The following is a 20,714-nucleotide window of genomic DNA, read 5'->3' on the forward strand; positions in this document are numbered from 1 at the left end:
GGGTCCTCTCCTCCCAGGTCCCAGCCCCCAACCCGTTCCACAAAGAAAAGACTTCAAGAACAATAGCTCCTTTTTTTCCTTTTTTCTTTTGTACACAAATATATACAGGGTATTATACACATCTCTACACAGACAGTGCCACTCAGAACACACAGCTCTGCACGGGCAGAGCCCCGACAGGTGCAGAGGCAGCCCCGGGCCATAGCCGTACCTACAGAGACCAGAGCATCCCAGCCCACCTGCTGGAGACAAGGGCAGTAGATAGGTGCAAGAAAGGGAAGCAGGATCAACATCCCCCCTGCCCCAGCCTGAGAGTGGACCGCGAGTAATCAGCTCACATGCTCATTTCATTCCTAGCCAATAGCTGGAGGGGATGGGCGACTCTCACCATGCTCCTTCGCACCCACGTCTGCTCCAGCCCCAGCTGAGCCCTGGGAGCTGGGGTGGCCTGCCCTCCCCATGCACTGAAGACCCACATCTCCTCCCCTCCATCCCCTTTCCTCTGGGCCTGGGATTCTTATAGAGGAGGCATACAGGAAAGTCAGCTACATCGTCCTTGTAACAGCCCCCACATGCTCTCTGTGTCTCTGGCTCCCTTCCTCCAGTGGGGAGCAAGGAGGGAAAAAAGCCATGGGATGTGACCACCCTTCCCGGCAGCTGAGGTGGGCAGGGCTGACATTTCACTTGTTCAGGCCTATTAAAGTGCTTGGAGCTCCAGGGCCAGCATGGGTGATAGAAAAAGTATGACTGTCCACTTTCACTCAGCCCCATGAAGCCCTGGAGGGCACTGCCCCAGTGAGCTGGTGCAGCACCCACAGATGACAGGCAAAGGGAGGGTGATAGTGTCTGCAATGAGCACCAAACAGGATGGTGGCAGGGTTGAGGGAAATAAATATAGCTAAATAGCAGGGGGATTTATTATTTTCCTTTACATTTTACACAAGGGGAAGGGGGAAGCAATTGAGGGCAACTGATCCTGACCACAAAAGACCTCACGAAGAGCCTTTAAACAGGGTCAGTCCTCCCTGCAGGTGCCAGGGGCTCCAGTCCACCTCTCCCATCCATCCTGTTCTTTGCCTGCCTCTGGGACAAAGCTATCAACAGGGAGGGGGCAAGGGCAGAGGTAGGAGAAGAACAGCCCCCCTCTCTGGCTGGGCGATGGCAGGGGAGCCTACACCAGTCAGGGCAGGTGAAGAAAGTCAGCACAGCCCAATGAGGCTTTTGTGCTCCTGAAGATGGTGGTCTTGGTTGGAGAGGGCTCCCAAGGGCTGCTTTCCCAGGGCTCCCTCCCTCTTGGACCACCTCAGCTGGGGGAAGACCCTGCAGCAGCTCAGGGAAGGCAGCCCATGGGGCCCTATGACAACCAGGCAGTGCTGACCTCACAGCGTGTTGAGGGTCCGCAGTCTGAGACCCTTTCTCCCCTCTCCCTAGCACCCAGGAGACCCCCATTACAGCCCCTCCACCCCAAGCCTGACCCTGCTGTGCAGACACAGGGCAGCAAAGGGAGGCTGCAGTACCACATGGGGGTCAGGTTGATTTCTTTGAAAGAGGAGTAAAATGTGCAAAGAAAAATGCCATTTAACATGATGCTGCAATCCCCTGTCTCTGCACCTGGGGGAGGAGGAGACAGGACCTGGGGAAGAGGCTGCCTGCGCCTCCTGCTGCCCATAAGAAATGCCCTCAGCACCCCTCATCCTGTGGGGCGATGCCTAACTCATGCCAACCCTGCATCCCTTACCTGGGATGATGTCACCCTTGACCATGAAGCCAGGCTTTACCGTCCCTGTGGTGAGGGAGAAGTCTGTAACAACCCCATGCCTGGACCAGCTCCTGGCATGCCCCACCAAGTGGATACTGCAAGGGGTTGAGAAAGGGCACACGCAAGCACAGGGAGAAGGTGCAACAAAAGCCACCCCCTTCCCTAGGTGGGGTTTCCAATACACTGATTAAAGTTTTTTGTTTATCACTTTCCTGCAAATCTAATACATTATTAGTGTTTCTCACCAGGATGACAGGCGACAAAGTGGCCTGCTAAGAAGACCCCAAATGTTCCCCTTATGCCCCTTCCCACAAAGCACCCAGCCTTCCAGGTCCAGGGCAGCACTGTAGGGGTCTCATTCCCCTTCCTCTCAAGCCCCTAGGATTCTGGGGTCCAGGGACATGTTGAAGAAGGTAGCTAGTAAAGAGCATGCCTGCTGAGCAGCCGGGCTGGCACAGGGGTGGAGGGGTAGGGAGATGGAGAGCTCGCAGCAGGGCCCCTGCCCTCACTGAAGGCAGCGTCCCTGGGGGGCGGGCGGGCAAGGGCAGCGGCCAGCACCCTCGGGTGCCTCTCCCCAAGTCTCCATGTGCACAGCCTGCCCTGCTCCTGGGCCTCCTTCCCCTCCCACCCTTTGAGGTCCCTACTGGTGGATCTCATTCTCTATCAGGCTGTCCTCACACGACTGGAAATCTGTGTCGTTCATGCCATCGGCATTGATGAGCTCCTCATCCTGCGATCCCTGCTCTGATCCCTGCTCCTCCGACTCTGTTGCTTCACCTTCTGGCGAGGAGTCCTGCAGCACTTGGGCGATGTACTTCTGTCAGGGTCCGGCATGGAGCAGGAGAAGGGTGGGGAGAGAGCAGAAACACAGGTCAGTCTGGGGAGCTCCTCCTGGCAGCAGAGCACAACACACAAAGCACCATGCACGAGGCTGAGCTTGGTGATACGCTGGGGGAGTGAGGAAGGGTCCAGACTCCATGGGATGTACCAGGAGAGGGGGTAAGAATGGGGCTGGCTTGGCTCTGCAACACTGGATGTGCCAAACCCCAGCATTCTGGGACAGGGAACCTGGGCTGGGCTCTTTGGAGCCCACATGGAAAACTGTACTGCCTTTTCTGCCGGTAGATATGTTCTTCTGAGGCTCTGCCTCAGAATCCCTCCTATAGGGATTCTCCTTTTGGTGATATGTTGCTGCCCTTAGGTATATGGAGATTAGGAAGAAGCCTGGATTACGTGTGCACACCCTAGCCCTGCTCTCCCGAGGAAGCAGGAGGGTCTGCTTTACCCCATCTCTGCAGCTCTGTATAGACCCCAACCGCAAAAACCTCGTGGAAGGAAGCAGTTGGAATGAGCCAGTGAGCCAAGGAGAAGTTCAGAAAACTCCTCTGGGATCTTGGAGAGTTGGGCAGGGGAGAGGAGAGTCCCCAAAGCACTTCCACGGCCTTCAAGGCAATGCCCATGGAGACGCCTTTGCGTTGGCACTAGGACCAGCCTGGTGGGTGACGGCCGGTGCTGGCGAGCAAGCGTGCAAAGATGCAGAATGAGAAGGGAGACTGACCCAGCTGGATTCACTGTCACAGCCGAGAGAGAGGCAGAAAGTAAACACACAGCATCTGAGGAGCAGTGGGAAAGGGGTGTGTGTGTGGGGTTACACTTCATCACCCAGAGCAGGTGAGGGGCATAATGCCCAACACTTGCCTCCCACCCTCACTGGGAGGATCCAAGTGCTGATTCAGAAAAATGAGAAGTGAGGAGTGAGGTACCTGGACAGGGAGTTACCTCCCCCTTTCCAAACCCAGGTAAGGAATATGCCAGGGCATGGAGATGGGGACAGTGACTCACAGCTGACTTAGGAGCTGGCAGATTGGTAGCAGGTCTCCCGTTCTGCCTGTTGTCCATGGCATCCACCTCTGTGTGGTCAATCTGGAGAGGAAAGAAGAAACTGAGAGACTGCCAGGGCAACACGCTTGCTGTCCCACCTCAGGAGCAGCACACAGGCAGCAGGGACAGCCTTGTGACTGTGTCCTCTGTGATGCCAGGGTTGAAAGGCTCTGCTGAAGGGTAGGCTGGGACACCCTCAGAGCCCCTGCTGTTTTAAGGCTGAGCTGCCCTCTCAAGAAGGAGAGTCCCATGCCCAGCATTCTGCCTCACCTTGTAGTTGTGAGCGCTGAGGTATTTGAAGTGCCCAAAGCAGACGTGACACAGACAGATCACAATGGTGATCACGAGGACCACAAAGGTGAACATGGAAGTGGGGGCCAGGAACCCTGGGACAAAGGAAAACCGAAGTGGTGGTGTCAGAGGGATTGTGACTGTGCTCCGTGGCTGGGGGCTGCCAGGACCAGAGCCTGGCCAGGGAAGTGGCTCTTTAGGAGGCCAAGGGCTGGCATCCCAGCCCAGTGCTCACCTATGCGCACGGTGGAGAAGAAAAGAAGCCAGAAGAGGCAGAGGATGGGGGCTGCCACTACCTGATTCACAGCCCCTGAATGGATCTTCTTGTCTAGCTTGGCAGGCAGGTAAGCATAGTACAGGTTGTATCGGTCCACCAGGTGCTTAAGCAGCATGTACATGAGCCCTAGGAGAAAGGGAAGGATGCCAGCAGAGTGGGGAATCAGCTTCTTTCCTAGACTGAGAGAGACTATCTCCCCCACATCAGCCTTCCTGCCTCCTCTCTGTCTCTGACACAGGGAGGCAGAGTGGTATCATTTACCAAAAGGGACGATAATGGGGCAGGTGATGCTGTATGTCATGACCACAGTGAAGACGCACATCATCCAGGCGTAAGCAGCTCCAAACTGGAACTCATAGGCTTGGTGCTGCAAGAGGGAACGGAGACCCATCAGCAGGACCCTGGGAGCTGAGTGGGTATGTGTAATATGCCCAGTTCTACACACACCACTGGGCAAGCCCCATCAGGGTCCACTGCAGCAGTCCCATCCCCGGGTGCAGGCCACACCCCATCCCCTCATCCCCGTACATACTCGTTTGACGTTCCTCCGCTCGGCCGCCGAGCGGGCCAGGCAGAGGCGTATCATGTACATGAGCAAACCAGGGATGCGCAGCAGATCCATGGCATTCCCGATGAAGGCAGAGGCGATGACATAGTTGACAAAGAAAGCCCCATTGTCCGGCAGGAACACACACCTGGGGAGGTGCAGCAAGAGCAGGCTACAAGAGGAGCTCCCTCCTTGCAGGGTAGCAGCTGGGAGCCCCCAGTACCTTCGGGTGCCAACAAGAACCATTCCCCACTGTAAAGAAAGTCTTTCTGCTCAACTTCACTTACTCAAATCGCACGGCGGCTTCAGCGAGGAACTTTTTGTCAAACAACCAGCGGAAAAACACATCCAAGCTGTGGGATAGGAGGGCAAAAAGAAAAGAGGGACCATCAGAAGCAGCAATGGACAGACACGTACGTGGCAAACATGTGGAAGCTGCTCTAGAAGGATCGAAAGCTCTGACCATAAACTATTTTGTTCCCTCTTGGGACGTGTCACCAGCAATTATGTAAATCAGACACTGGAAAACAAAACAAAGCAAAACAGTGTAGCACTCAAAAAGGGATGTAAAACTTCCCGCTTGCGTGTTCTTATCCCTTTGCCCTGATCCTATCAGTATTTTCCTCTCTCCTCTGTTTGGACACAACATCCATGCAAGGAACAGGTGACTGACTCTACAGAAGAATGTGGTTAGGTACAAAATACCCTCCAATAAGAGACTGGAGGAGAAACAAATCCCATTTTCCTAAATTCTGATTTTTCGATATAAAACCATCCCATCCTCTGGCACTGGTGGAATATAGAGTTTCAGAGGCAACAGCAGGGGGATTGACTCTTCAGAAGGGTGGACAGTCTCTTTAATGGTCAAAATGCAAATCTTCCAAGAGCATTTACCTGCCTAAGTTATAAGGTTACATGCAACTTGAAACTGGTGGGTTATATTTTACTTAAGTTGTGGTTTTAGTGTGCTGGGTGCTTGAGTGAAATTCTTCTCCTTGGTTGTATGCTACTCCTGTAAACCTTTTGCCAAAATGCCTATTTTCTCACTAAATTAAAAGAAGTCTCTCAGGAAATGCATGTAGTGTATTCTCTTTATGTGAATTCAAGGTGTTAAAGAACTAAAGGCTCTGCAAGAGTTCTGTTGAGTGTAATCTCTTGGAATCTAAATGTAAGTAAGTCACCTGGGAAGAGTGTGGCTTGACCTGGGGCTTTACACCCACAGTGTGTAAGGAACAAACTATCACAGTGAGAGTTTCCTGTCCCGCATCCACTCCCCAGTTTTTTCTTCCTCGTGCTGTTCCCCTACTTGGCCCCTGTTCAGTGCTCCAAGCCCACACCAATGGCTGGCAGGTGATGCAATTTCCCACACGGCAATTCTATAAACTGTGCAGGAGATTTGGGGCCCACATCCAAACAGATGAGCAGTGCTGCACACCCACTATCCCACCCAGCCAAGCAGTGCAACCTACTCAAGTTCTGGCTCAAATAGAGAAATCACTAGCTTTGTGCAAAATTCAGAGTGCACACTGAGCACAGAAGTGGGGAGCGCCTCCTTCACCAGCAGACCCTGATTGACTTTTCATATGCATCCACCAGCCACGCCAACTTTTGCTGTATTATTTGTAACACCATGGCACACGTCACTGCATCTGCAGATTGAGTCAGTAAGGTCCTGGAGACCCAGACATGTATGGTCTGGCCTGTGCCCCCCAGCCAGAACTAAACACATTTTCCCAAGGGGATGGTGGCCAGGGCACCAGTGCAGTGAGGAAGGAATGTAATGCATATAACAGGAGAACAAGCGAGGGTGCATCTCAATCCTCCCCATGCTCCAGGTCTCTGCACTTGCCTTCCCAGCACCCCTACCTGCTCAGGCCCAGCGATGGCAACAGCAAGACCATGAAGATGAGGAAGGTGTAACACTTGTGCATGGTTGTCCTATTCTCTCCAGACCTGAGGGTAGAGAGGAAGCCATTAGCCTTTCACTGTCACCCCACCAGCCCCATGAGCTGTGTTCCTATGGGATTTTCATCAGTACTTCCCAATCTCTAATCTGATTCCCATCCTGTCCACTATTGGTACATGAGTATGTCCCTTTTCCCTACAGTATGTTTGAAATCTGTTACCAAGTCCCAGTTCCTTCCCCCTTGTCTCACAATCATCTGTGCAATCATCTCCCTTGACCTGCAATCCTCACAGCTGGTGACAACCTCCCCATCAGTCTCTGCAACAGAGGTCAGAAAACAAAGCTTACATTGCATGTCCTGTGGGGAATATGCTTCACAAGCAGCTCATTTCTAAGTGATCTGCACTTTGAATACCTTCCCTGTATCCAGAAGCTGGAGCAGTTGAAACAATTTTCCCTTGGAAAAGCTATGACTTACACATGGGTACAGGCACGCCACCCCTGCCTGCTCACCTGAGCCAAGACTTTCTTCTCTACTAGCATTTCTCACAGTGACCAGCCCCAACTCTTCCCAGCTTTTTCTTCTTGTACACCTATGTAAAGCTCTGCTCAGACAACCATGTTGCACAACAGCAGCTAAAGACTGGCAGAATAGCTGTCCACAGCAGTCCCCAGGTGTGGAAGACAGAATCACAGAAGAGAGGTTCAAGCAGAAGGATGCACCAAGGAGCTTTACATCAGTGAGAAGTGTCTAGCAGCCAGGCAGCTTGCTGGTATGACTAAAAACAGGTGCTGGCTGTCCTTACCTGGTCCAGTGTGCTTCAAAGAAGGCAGAGTAGTATACAATGGTGGGCAGAAGAGCAGAGAAACACCACAGCAGCAGGGTGGGGAAGAACTGGGTGATGATTGGATTCTGCAACAAGGCAGAGAAGAAATCAGTGTTACATGGTGCTGCAGCTCTTGTGCCAGTCACAGGTACACCTGCCTTTGCTGATGTCAAGTCCCCAGCACTGCGGCTGCCACTGCACCTTGGGCAGGCTCAGCACCTCCCTCATGGTCAGGCCAACAGAATATGGGGAATGCTGACAATCTCTCTGCCTATCAGCGCTGCAGGGGATGTTGTGCCTTGAGGTGGTTCCTATGCTACCCATCCTGTACACATTTCCAAAGTCCTTACATTGAGGTACTCCACGGGCTTGGTGACATTGAATTTGTCCATAGTGGTGATGATGATAGCAGGGGTGGTGAGGAAGAAGAGTAGGATGAAGAGGATCACATTAATCACGAAGCAGCGGATCCACCATACAAAGCCCTGGACGGAGAGGTGTTCCCTGGGAAGGAGAAGGAGGGCATCAGGATGGCTGCACAGGGTAGAATACCATGCCACAGCCCAGCCTGTCTGAACAGCACTTGGGGTGCCAGCCCAAGGCTTTCCCCCTCCCAGTCAGCCCTACAGAGTTGCTCACCAGTAGATGTTCTGTGGGTCAGGGGCATAGCTGACAGTCCAGTTGGAGACATGGAGGGACTCACTGCAGGAGGAGGCCCTGGGCTCCCCACGGCACGCACAGCCCTGGCACTTACAAGCATTGAAATCTTTGAGGATTCTGAAGAAGAGAAAGAAGGACATGCTGATGCAAATGGCTGGCAGGCACAGGCTGAGGGGATGCCTTAGTGCTGGCATTCTTCTGATTTAAGGCAATGGCTGGGAAAGGTCACCTTCTTGGCGAGGGCAGCACCCTTTGCACTCACATGGCTGTGATAGTCTCATTGTGGAAGGTGACAAAGGCCATCCCCAGAGGTTTTTCATTCACTTTCTCCTTCTCCCGCTTGTAATCGTCTTTGAGCTTCTCCTCCAGTTTGGTATAGTACTCGATGGCCTCCACCTGAGCAGGAGGACAGAGGTCAGAGGGGAGATGATCCGAACAACAAAAGCTACCATGTGCTCCACCTGCTCAATACCTCCAGCTTTCCCCTACCTCCTCGCAGCCCCTAATGACACAGCAGCACAGGTGGCCGCAGGGCTTGGGGTTGATCATGCTTGTGTGGCTGGTCTTGCTCTTCAGATTGGTGAAGTAGATTCGCCCACGCTCAGCTTTCTTCCTGAAACAGGAGAGCGGAAGGGAGGGAAGGTCAGAAAAGCTCTGTGGCACCAGACTTGTGAGTGAGCCAGCAACATTAGCCCACTCTGCCTTCTTTCCCAAACTAGGAGTTACCTCTCTGCGTCCAGGAACATCAGCCGGGCCACATCGTAGCAGGGACGGGCCTCCAGGACAGTGCAGTTGGCATAGGCCTCCCTGTGGATGAGAAGCACCAGTTCATCACACCTGGCTCCAAAGGCCGTACTCTCAAGCAAATCCAGGACTTCTTTCCTGCCCCAAGAAGAGTGTCCTGGGCTGAGTGTCATGACACATATCAAGAGTTTGCAGGAGAGCCTGCAGGCTCTCTGCCCTTATAGCAGAAGCAACACATGGGGTAAACGCTATATCCTCTGGCCTTTGGCACAAGGAGCCTCTCTGGACTTCTGCTCTGTAGCAGCACGGAGCCTCTCTGATTCTACACTCCCTCTCTGCTTTCACAGGCTTGGGGTCAGAAAAAGGCAGAATGGTTCACAAAGGTTAAAGGCATTTCTACCCATGGTGCTTCTAAACACGGCCTCGAGAGTTCATTGAGATTCTGACAGAAGAGGAACTTAATTTTTTTGTTAAAATTATATACCTTCTACAGGGACTGTGATCAGGGCAGCAGCACAACATCCCATAGGAACTGCTTGAGCGCCTCCTGCCTGTATCTCATCTCTGAACTTGGCCACACCTCAGGACATGCCCTGTCCACTGCTTACTACACTGACCCCCTATGGCTCCGCAAGAGATAGCTGGGCATATCCCAAGGCACAAAACCAAGGATACTGCACATTCAGGTAAAAATTTAGCACAAAAATAACAGCAAGAGGCCCAAAATAAAGGCATTTGCCAATTTTGCCTAGCGTTCTCTATTACTGCTATTCCAGGTAAAACTAGCACTACCCTACTCCCTGTTATGGAGCAGTCTTTGGGGACACAGTGAAACTCACTCAAAATGCTTCTTGATCTTCTCTGGCTCAGCATATTTTGAGATCCCATTGATGAAGAGAGTTCGCTTAACCTGGAAGTAAGAAAAGAAAGGAAGGAAAGAAAAGAAAAAAAGAAAGAAAAAAAGGAGGCAGGTAGGTGTGGCTGGTGTAAAAGACCAGACTGCAGCAAACCCCCTCCCAAGACCTGAGTGAGTGATGAAAAAGGGCAGCCTCATCACTTCTGGCAACCAGGACTCCCCCTCTTCTATGCTTCCCTTAGCTGTAGTCATCCTCTATCCTGGTGCAGTGCAGATTGAGAGGCTAGGGACTTATACTGCAGCTGCCTGAACAGAAACAGGGCTACCCTTAAGAAATGAAGAAGGCAAAAGCCACTGCAGCACTCTTGAGGAAGAATGGGGTCCTTCCATATATTTACCCAGTGCAGGCCTCTCCTGTTTCCCCACAGGCAGTCAGAGCTGCTTCTCTGGAGGCATTCTGCCTTTGGCCCGGCAGAATAAAAGAACAGCCAAAACATGACAGTCCCAAATTACTGTGGGAAGTGAGGTGCTCAGCACTCTCTCCAAGGCTACCTGACTTGACCAGAGGGCATAGGAAAATGTGCCTGAGAGAGTGGCCAGGTCCTGCTCACCAAGTCATCCTCTTTGTAGCGCATCTTGGAGGTGTGCCGGCGCATGCTGATCACTGTCAGCAGCAGGTACAGGAAGGCAAAGATGGTGTGCAACCACAGCAGGTGATTCCTGTTACAAGGGAGACCACAAAGGTAAATGTAGGGTTGCCACTACAAGTCTGTGTGTGGCTGGTCAGGCCCTGAAGGCACTGGAGCCACGAGCACACACATGCCTTACAACCATATTCCAGGAGCTCAGCTTAGAAAGTGGAGCAGGGATAGTAGCCTCACGGCAAGGGCAGAAATGCAGCCTTCAAGGAGGTGAGGCTCTGCAGCACATGAACCTTTACAAAACACCCCTTGACAATCTCAGTTATCCATCCTACCCCTGCCTATACATACCTAGAATTCAGGTTAGCAATTGTTGTCCTCCCAAAGCTGTAGGCGTTGTTTTCTAGGGAAAAAGAGCCAGACACAAGCACGTTCAGTTATACGGAATGGCACAGAACACCCCTGGGGTGAGCTATGGCAGGAATCTCACCTGCAGAACACTTCAAAACCAAAGCTGCCTGGGATGACCCTGTGGCTGCTCTACACTCAAAGTGAGGCAGCAGTCACGGTTTGTCTGTCTTAGTCCTATCCTGCCCTCCACTGCTACCCAGCGGTCTGGAACGTGGTGTTGAAAGCAGCTCCCCCAGCCAAGCCAAAGGCTCTTTGCTCTCACCTAGCAGGTCCCCTGAGAAGTTGACAGGCAACACGATGCCCACAGAGAGCACACCCACGACCACCAGCAGCCCGATGATGTGCCTCTGGAAGGACAGGTAGTGCACTGCATCAACCCCGCATTTGTCCCGGATCTCGTCATCCCTGCCAGGGAGAGAAAGGCTGTCAAGCAATTTTCTACATTCCCTCAAGTGCTGGGGAAAAGGACCGCTCCCCTCCTGATTTAAGCCCACACAGCACCCGTGGTTCTGCCTTACAGAGCTGTAACTAGGCTCCAGGGTAGGGAACCCAGCACTCAGTCTTGAACCAGCCTGGGCAGAAACCTGCCTGTGCAATGCCTACTCAGGCCCATACCCCATGGTCCTGCCCTCTGTTCCCCAGGACAGGTAGCTGGACACACACAAACCCTACCTTATCCTCTGAGGTGGGCCTTGTCTTCTCTGCTAAGATACAGGATGGCTGATGCTATCCCACAGCACCCTGAAGCCAGGAAGTGCTTAGGAGACTACTGAGCATTATTATGCTGAGGGCACCTCCCTGCATTCTCCTGTCCCCTCCTCATAGCCATTCCCCAGAGGAGTGCCCCTAGCAGGAGTCCCAGGGAGAGGAGAATCTCTGCAGAGCAGTGAACAGTGTTTCTGAGATGGGACTGAGGGGGAGAAGCCCTCGGCTGGGTGCTCTTCTGCCATTCACTGTGTGACCTCATTTTGCCTTTAAGACTCCTCATCTAGTCCCATCTTTGCTTGTCCTCTTCAGAGAGGGGGCTGCAGGAAGGGCAGTGACTTCACTCAGCTGTACTGCACTGGGTGACCCAACAATCCCACAATGCCCCTCCTTCCCCACGTGGGTTCCTCAGGAAGGTCCTAGGGCACTTACTTTATCCTGAAGATGGCTGTTAGCCAGGAGCAGAAACCCTGTGCAAAAAGAAGATAGGACAGTCTCACATCACTCTGTGTTCCCTTATCCCAGGTCCCTCCTTCAAAGGCTCTGGTGACTAGGTTGGTGTCCTTGCACCTTCACTGACTTGGCTCAAGGGGACAGACCATGAGCACACAGATGTGCAGAGCCACAGATGGGCCAAGGTGAAGGAGGTGACAGTGCTACTCCATGGAGCACAGCACAGGTTGGACTATGCCATGTGGCTGTCCCCTACCAACTGGCAGTTCAACCTCCCAGGCAACCCATATGCTCCTGGCTATCATGGGAGCTCTTCACTGCCTAGGGACACCAGAAAATTTACCATACAGGTACTTTAGCCATCATCCTGGACAAGAGAAGCTCTGCAGGGACTGGTAAGGCAGGCTGGGCCAAGGCAGTGCTCCTCAAAGGACACCTAAGGGAGCTTTACCTCCCATCCATCACACCCCTGTTATCCTACTGAACTGTGCCTCCCTTTTAGCAAGGAGGGCTGCAGTAGAGGTAGACTGCAGTGTGAGAAGAAGATGGCAAGTAAGTATTGTTTGTAATGCTGAGATTATAGGCTGGACAGGTGTCTGTTAAGTCACAGGGATGTACAGCCTATTTATTTAAGCAAACATCTAGAAGCTGCATAGTTATGTAGTCTTGAGCTGCACACCATACTCACACACTACAAGGTGTGGGACTTAAGGCCCAGGAATGGGCAAAAAGTGTTTCTTCTGAAGAGCCCTTTGTTCAGCCAAGCTGTGGGCTCCTGGCCACTCAAAGGTAAAGCGTCTGACTCTTGCTGCTACTCACGTTGTCCCTCTGGTCGAATTCCACAGAGCTGGAGACGGAGGTGAGGCGCTCGTAGCGGTCATGGTTGTCAGAATGCAGGGCAGAAGCTACGCTAAAATGACAAGTGGGAGGCGAGGGAGAAAGTTAGAAGATGTGAGGAGGCAGCCTGGCCAGGAACCAAGAGCACCCAGGAGACGAGAGGTTAATTCAGATCAGTTTGCACCAGGTGAGATGGAGAGACAAGATCAGAGAGCAGAGGTATCGGTAAACAGAGACCCCTCCTCAGATGGCATGAGGAGACTGACAAACCCCATGGGCTTGGCCATGGATCTATTTTTTCAGCACCTTCTGAGAGGCACCCATGTTATGTGGCAGCCCCTGCAAGGAGAAGCTGGCAGAGGGTGCCACAGAGGAGAGATGAGGTCTGTTTAGCACAGGGTTTAGACAAAGGAGAGGAAGGGAGAACCAGAGGGTGCCGCAGCCCTCTGGCTCTGGCATGGCCAGAGAGGCACTGGTGGTGGCTCCTGTCCTGGAGGGCCTCACTTGCCTTCAGGAAGCAGAAGGGTGGGGAGTCTGGTGGGCTGCATCCTGCTACATCAGTCCTCCTCACCCTTAGTGCTTCAGTGCAGGAGGAAGAATGCAGCTGCCTGGAGCCAGGCTCAGCACAACCTGCTCCACAGCTTCAGCTGAGCCTCCTGCCTGGAAATCCTTTGAGTAGGAGCAGGGCAGACAGCTAGAAGTGAATGCCCACATGCTAAAGGACAGGAAGGCAAAAGGGGTGAATATCCCAGACCACTTTACTGTGGGCAGAGGTAGAGACCTAGATGAAGAACCTGCAGCGGAAGCATCCAAGACTGACAATAGCCCCCTCTACAAATGGAGGCAGAGGGAAGCTGGCAAAGGAGGCAAGAAAATGGTCCAGAGACCTAAATTAAATAGCACTCGCAAAATGACAAGAGCAGGCTGGGACCTCAGAGGTGCCAGAAGAGATATGGCTGACCTGAAGGCTAGAAACAAAGCAAAACAATCAAATGAAGACATGGTCTCCCTGTAATCAGTACAGGCTCAAGGAGGATCAGATGGACAAGAACACCAAGAAGCAGCTGCTGAGAGACAAGTGCTAGATATGAGGTAGATGATACTAAGGGAAGGAGAACAAGCAGAGACCCTTGTGAATCTGCTGAAGGAAAGAGGATGGGACATGTGGCCTCCCTCAGAGCAGAGCAGTGCAGCACCTGCTGAGTCCCTAGCTGGAAGTAACAGAGAGAGGGGAAAGGAGATTAGCTGAAGGTCAGGGGACTACAGCAGTGCAGACTAGACAGCAGTGTGCAACCTTGCGACTGCAGAGCCCAACACCCTGCTCTGCTGGAGGGACAGAGTGAGCTTCAACCCAGCTCTCAGACCTTCAGCCCTTTAAAATCAAAGGCCTTGCAGCTGGGCACATGGAGTGAGGGTGAATTGCTGCTGTGCACAGCCCTGAGGAGAGCCCAGCAAGATGACACTGTGGATGACACTGTGTGCTTTTGGCTTCTCAGTACTGAAAAGGCAAAGGGCAGAGCAGAAGCCGCACTGGAGGGAACAACTGAGAGGAGTGCAATGTTATGAAATGACCAGGATAACTCAGCTCCGTGCAGGGGGATGCTGAGACAATAATCACAATGACCTGCAGTGCTGAGGATGCAGAACCTTCCCAAGGATGGAATGCTGAAGAGGGAGCTCCTGCATCTGAATGAAGACTTTTTAACATGAGTGGGTGGAAACAAGACTGCCCTAAATCACAAGATAAGGGTGGGACCCTGAACGACGTCCTGAGTTTGGTGCAGACCCTGCCCAGGGAAGGAGAAGTACAGGGTCTGAGGCATGAACAGCCTCAGGCCAAGGGACTCACAGGTTCTGAGAGGGGAGGTCAGGCATGCCATGGAAAGAGTTTGCTGCAGTGTGAGGCTGAAGGTGGCTGCATGGATGGCAAGCCCCTCAGGGCTCTGTGATCACTTCCCTCACACACAGAGGTTCGGTTAGTTTGCTACAACCTCCCAGTGCAGACTGAGTCACCACTTAAGACTGTTGATGGCTACTGCAAGCTCTGGCAAGTGGCAGGACAAGGGTACTTGCTAGTTCTCATGAAAAGGGAACATCGGAGGAGGATGCCCTTCCCCACAAAGAGCGATGTACATTCAAGGCCTGGGAGCATCAGGTGACATATGTGTGTTCCTAACCACCTGTCACTGCACCCCAGTGACAAAACAGCTGGGATGGGAAGGTGCCACCAGCCTTGGAGGAGCACAGCCAGAATGAGCCTTCCTCCCTGAGCTCCACAGGTTTTTGAAAGCTTCTGGCTACCAACACTATCCCAACTCAAGCAATAGGTTTGGGGGTGGTATGTATGGGGTGTGTGTGTCAGCAGATTGTTCCAGCAAGCTCAGATGAAGAAGAGGAGCAGGAAGAAGCAGTCCCCTGGAAAGAGACAAGCACTCATGATGATAACTGAAGTGGGCCCCCGAAAAGCCTCAATGCATGATGGCTCTGCCATCTCCCCTCACAATTTGTTAGCAGTAAAAAGTTGCCAGACACACCTGATGCAGGGTCAACCACTAAGTTAAGCACTCAAGCATGAGCAAGATGTCCCCTCTGTGCCATGTACCACAGCTACCATCAGTTCCACTTTCACAATTTCAGTTGCTCTGCTACCAAGTGCAAGGAGCACCTACAAAAATAAGAGCATTCTTATATCCTCTTAAGGCAGTAGCAGGCCCCTGCTTTGCAAGTGGTGAGGCTTTGCAAGTGAGAAGTGAGGCTGCAGCTTGCTGCCTTGGCCTCAGACACAAATCAGCGTGGCTGGAGCAACCACTGCAGGCTCTGCACTGCCAGCTGGTCACCTCCTCTGCAGCATGTACCATCCAGCCAGTAAGCAAGGCATGGATGATGCTCTTTTCTCAGGCATAAAAGCAGCAAGAAAGAGATAAAAGCAGGGAGGGACAGTCCATGGCAGGGCTTGATGGGCAATGACGGGCCAAGGTGCTGAAGGATGTTCTCAGGAAGTTTATTCTGCAGGGGAAGAGAGAAAATCAAAGGTGCTGCCTTGCTGGGCACAGGGGTAGGTGGCAAGGGACAAGGGCCAACAATTGCCCCGGTCCCAGGAGCCTCATGGGTTAAAAAGACAGAGAAGTCTTGCCAGATCCTCTCTGTGTACCCAGCTACCCTTGCAGCTGGCATGGGAACAGCCCTTGTGGCACCCTGGCACAAGAGGGACCAGGCAAAGGAGCCTCCCCTGCACCTGGGTGACCTGAGCATGCTGTGGGCTCAGGCAATCAGGTTTGTTTTCTTCCATCATAAGGCAGGATAGCTGGACACAGGTAGATAGAGCAGGGTGTACGATATGGCACCCTCTGCCCAGGCCAGGACTAGGAGCTCGTTGGTACTGCTGCCCTCAGGGAGCATTTAAGGACTACTAGGGGAAAACCAGGGTGCATTCAGCTGTGGCAGTGGATGACACAAAGGGGAGGGAAAGAGAAAAGCACAAATCCACCAAGAGGCACAAATCCATGCCCAAACTCCCAGCCATTTAGATTAGTTCAGAAGCAAGACAGAAAACTGTAAGAGAAAAGGAGAGAGAGAGGTTGTGAGCAAGAAAGAGAAGAAATGAGACCCTGAAAAAACAACATACTATTCCCGCTCCTCTCTTTCCGTCTCCCAGCGTCGGCGCCTGGGGGCACAGAAACAGAAAGGGAGAGGTTACAACCATGGGAGTAGGTGCTGGGTTTCCTTTTGGGAGCTATGCACCCAACATGGCTCCATATCATCCTGAAGAAGAGAAACCTGTCAGTGGTCAGGCTGGAGAAGATCCTCCTTCCAGAGCCCAGCAATGCCTCCGGATCCAGAGCCCCCACTGGCCCAGGGGCAGAATGGTTTGCTGCCAGCTAAGGGGAAGCTGGCTTCACTGGGAAGGTGGCCTGGCTCCACACCATGGACATCGCAGGGAGCTCCTGAGGGGCGTAGGAGAGACTGTCTGGACTGCCTGGCTGCTGTCTGAGTTCCCCATCCATGTCTCCTTCCCATCCAGGCAACCAACACACTTGCGTCCCACTCTCCCAAAATTCTCATCCTACCCCATGGATGGGCCAAGCCGCAAGGGGCTTCTCCCTGGGATCCCGGTCCTGTTGATCCACAGCCCTTACCATGGTCATGCTGTCCCTCCCCCTGTGCTTATCGGCTCTCCCTCTCCAAACAGCTGGCACCCCTCTGCCTTTCTGCCTACAGCCACTGCTCCCATTCCCTTACACCCAAGGTGCTCAAGCATTGCCTCCAAGAAAGTCCATCCCTCTCTCCTCACTGGAGGCCAGAGCTGTGCAGCCCCTGTAGCTACCAGTCAGCACTTGGGTCCAGATTGCTTAACCCTGAGAAACTGCTGCCCTCTGCCCATGTGAGGTCTTATATGGCTATCCCTTTCTCCTCATTTTCCCTGCATTGCCTCTGCAAGGCTGATTTCCCCAACCAGGCCAGGAGAGGAAGGACAGAAGAGCCACAAGGACACAGCTACAGCTGCTTATCTAACCCTATTGAGGACCACTCATCTAAACCAGGAGAGTTCCTGTTTCAATGGCAGAAGAAAATTACTCTTACTCTTTGCACTGCTGTGCAGGGAGTGCTGAAGAGCAGCTTACTTGACCTTGTATTGTCAAAGGAACCAAAGTGGCTAGAGCTCAGCCCCATCCGAGCCTTTGGGCAAAATGAGTTCATGGAGCTGATTAAGATGAAGGAAAACCTACCACAGCCAGCCTTCAGAAGCCACACTTTGCCTCCAGCATGTCACAAAGCACCACAGACACAGCAAATCTCTCCCCTGGAGAAAGCTGGACTACATGTACAACCCCTCTAGCTCAATCAAGGAAAGTTCCTTATTTCTGCACTGGAACAAAATATCACTGTCCTTCCTGCTGCTGATGGCAAAGACTAGAACTGCATCTCACTGTGCTGTGGAGCTGCCATCCACAATGTGCCCTGGCTTTTCCTGACAGATACTGGAGCCCACAAATGCACCAGGCGGGAAGGATCCACATCCAAACCCATTCCTCAGCACTTGGGATGCGAGCTAAACTCATGTCAGCACAGCAATACTGCACTTGGAAATGCAGCATTACCACTTTCAAGTGCTCTTAACAAGAACTGCCCGCAGCAGAGTCACAAAGACACCTTCAGAGGCTTAACAAAGCCTTCACTGTGGCAGCCCTCACCCTTCCTGTGACTTCGTGTTCCTCTATCCTCCTTCCATCTGCTCTTCTTCTGTAAGGGGCCCTGCACACTTCTGTTACTGTAGGGACATAGGTGATATGGAGCCAGTGGGGACCACTCCATGTGTTGGGAGAAGGATGCTGTAAGAAAAAAAGCCAGTAAGCAGGGAATTTTTTCCTGTTGCAGTAGCTCAGGGGATGCAACCGGTACGTTTGCCTTTCCTCCTCAGCTGCACAGGCACACACAACGGGATTTCTCTCTTCTGCCTTGTAAAAAAGAAGGGTACCACTCATACCTTATTTCCCTGCCCCTTTCCCATGCATACCTGTCAGCATCTGTCACCAGGGCCAGGCGTCCGTAGTCCCAAGCAACTTTACGCAAAATTGAAAAGACAAACAACAGTACCTGGAAGAGACCAAAAGAGAAGCTGTGAGAAAAGGCATTGTCCAACTCTGTCCTTGTCCCCTGCATGCAGAGCCACGGGAACAGGGAGGGGACAGAGTCCTCAGCTAATAGCACACTGAGACTGCAGGACAGCACAAGTTCCCCAGGACTGTTAAATCAGACTATCTGGATGGTTGTAGGAGGCAAAGGTACAGGATGCAACACACAGTAACTAAGGTAGCCTCACAGGATCAAAAGGCCCTGAGGTCTCTAGGAGTTGAAATTATGGCTACAGCATCTTTGGTCCCACAGTTTCTAAGGAGGAACAAGCAAAGCCTTTGGGTGGGTAAAGTTGCAGGAATTTGGCACCATAAGTGGGAGTTTTGGGATGCGGGACTGGCCCACTTCCTTAAGGTTGCAACACCCTTCCATGAGGCTCAGTGTGGTTGCACTGGAGTTATGTCAATAGTGGCTAAGCCCGCAGTGGCTAGGGTACACGATCAGGGCCAGAAAGTTATCCAGCAGCAAAGTCAGAGATGGTATTTGAGGCCCTCAATTCTAACCATCTGACCACAGTCATCCATTCTTGGTTAATTAAGGGAGAAGCTGCTGAAGAAACAGCAGGCAGACTTACAAGAAAGCACATAAAGTCAAGGGCTAGGACGGTGGGCACCCCGCCGAAGGGCAGTCCCTGCAGGACAGTGCTGCGGATGCGCGCACTGTAGCAATAGTCCTTGGTGCTGTTGTTGTTGTTGCATGTGGAGGCTTTGCAGGTGGCCCCTGTTGAGCCCAGGGTGGCAATGACGTAGGGAAGCATCTCTACAGCTTCATCGTCTTCCCTGAGAAAAGGAGAGAAACAGTTGGTTAGACGCACCATCCAGTGCCAGCTGGATGACAGTGTAGCCCTGCTGGAATTAGGGGCCAACCTTGCTCACTAGCTCAGGCTTCTCTGAGCTACAGGATTTTCCTGGGACCAGTGTCCAGGGACAAGGTCATCTGGAGAAGCCTGCTGAGTCTGGGAGCACAAGAAGAACCCAAGTTCTTCAGCAGCTGTGGTCCCACCACGCACAGTCACAGAGCTCCCTTCCTTGTTTGCCCACTCTCATGCCATATAGGTGCACCTCTTTCCCCAAAGACTACTCTTCTTCCTGAGAACACAGTGTCTCATCCCCCGCTCCTCAGCAGGGAGAATATTTAGGTACAGGAAAGAACGAAAGGGTGGGGTGGTGGGAGCATGAAGTCACGTCTGAATGATGGAAACAAACTGCTATGGGACAGCTGCAGCATGATCCCACAATTTCCTTTGCCTGTCTGCATAAAGCCATTAGCTTTATTAGGCTGAATCATTCACCCTCCGCTTACTGAGGGCCTCAGCCTCAAGCTCCCAGGGTACCCATCAGAGGTTGGTCACACCCCCTGCTAGGTTTCTTTCCATCCTCTGATTTGGATGCATTTAGATGGAACCACACAGGGCAGAGAGGAGGCTTAGGCTCCACTATTTAGCTGGTCAAATATTTTATTTATTTCAGTGCCCTCCCCAAACTGTTACAAGGACATGGGGAGATCCTCCTCCTGTACAGAGCAATTCCATGGGAAACACAGAGAAGATCATGCTAGGAATGGATAAATGCAAATTGAACATCACTGAGATGGTCTCATAAAAGGACACTAATAGCAGAAACACAACCACTCTGTGGAACAGGGGAAAGAAAATCCCATCAGCTGCAAAAGGAACAGTGATAACAGGAAGATCTACTCAGGCTGCTGATCCCTAAGCCATTCCTCTTATCTAGCATGCACAAACCACCCCAAATCTTTCACTACTACTATGAACAGTGCAGAAAGGCTGGATAGCACAGTATCATTTCTGGGCAATGTTCAGGGGTTTCTTGCCCAGAAATGTCATCCTGGTGGGCTAGGCAAAAGAGCCATCACTTGCCCAAAGGATAAGAAAGCTACCACCATCACTGCCCTGTGCTGGTTTCAGCCTCTCATCCCACCAGCCCTGCCCTTCAAGCTCTGCATTGGATGGTGACATTAGCAGAGAGGGTGCAGCTCCAGCTCACGGGTATATCCTGGCAATCTCCTGCCTGGCTGCAGAGATTTATCAGCATCACAGCACAATGCTAGCTGGATAATGACCACAAAACTATTTGCTGCGGTGACCTAGAGAGCTTGGCTTCAAAGTGATCCCTCCCAGCTCAGCTGGTATGGATGCACAGCTACAAACCAGCTGAAGCACTGATGACAAAGGGCAGACTGAGGAGCAAAAGCCCATCTCTGGGTACAGGCATTGAGAGGGGGGTGGCCAAACTGGAAAAGCTACAAAGCAGCCTGTTAAGAGA

The 20,714-nt window shown here is 52.4% G+C and overlaps 1 protein-coding gene across 3 annotated transcripts; it reads right to left on the reverse strand.

The window, feature by feature from the left end:
• Window positions 1–67: 67 nt before the first annotated feature.
• On the reverse strand, window positions 68–19,201 carry TMEM63B (transmembrane protein 63B). Of its 3 annotated transcripts, XM_018085244.1 has the most exons (24): window positions 19,004–19,196; window positions 18,311–18,390; window positions 16,421–16,459; window positions 12,778–12,868; window positions 11,938–11,975; window positions 11,063–11,205; window positions 10,741–10,792; window positions 10,360–10,468; window positions 9,732–9,802; window positions 8,875–8,955; window positions 8,638–8,761; window positions 8,411–8,544; window positions 8,128–8,265; window positions 7,839–7,992; window positions 7,468–7,574; window positions 6,622–6,708; window positions 5,043–5,108; window positions 4,741–4,903; window positions 4,470–4,575; window positions 4,167–4,334; window positions 3,911–4,026; window positions 3,602–3,682; window positions 3,318–3,372; window positions 2,475–2,576 (listed from the first exon to the last, which is right to left on the reverse strand). In XM_018085244.1, exons 1-23 carry the CDS (start codon window positions 19,184–19,186, stop codon window positions 3,334–3,336), a joined length of 2,370 nt encoding a protein of 789 aa, XP_017940733.1. In that variant the 5' UTR covers window positions 19,187–19,196; the 3' UTR covers window positions 2,475–2,576; window positions 3,318–3,333. The 3 variants fall into 3 exon arrangements, with proteins under 3 accessions (XP_008931035.1, XP_017940732.1, XP_017940733.1); XM_008932787.2 differs by lacking the exon at window positions 3,318–3,372 and having other exon boundaries at window positions 68–2,576; window positions 19,004–19,201; XM_018085243.1 differs by lacking the exons at window positions 3,318–3,372; window positions 16,421–16,459 and having other exon boundaries at window positions 68–2,576.
• Between the last annotated feature and the right edge of the window lie 1,513 nt (window positions 19,202–20,714).

Source organism: Manacus vitellinus, unplaced genomic scaffold (genome assembly GCF_001715985.3).
Source record: "Manacus vitellinus isolate BGI_N305 unplaced genomic scaffold, ASM171598v3 scaffold_8_pilon, whole genome shotgun sequence".
NCBI classification, from domain to species: Eukaryota; Metazoa; Chordata; class Aves; order Passeriformes; family Pipridae; genus Manacus; species Manacus vitellinus.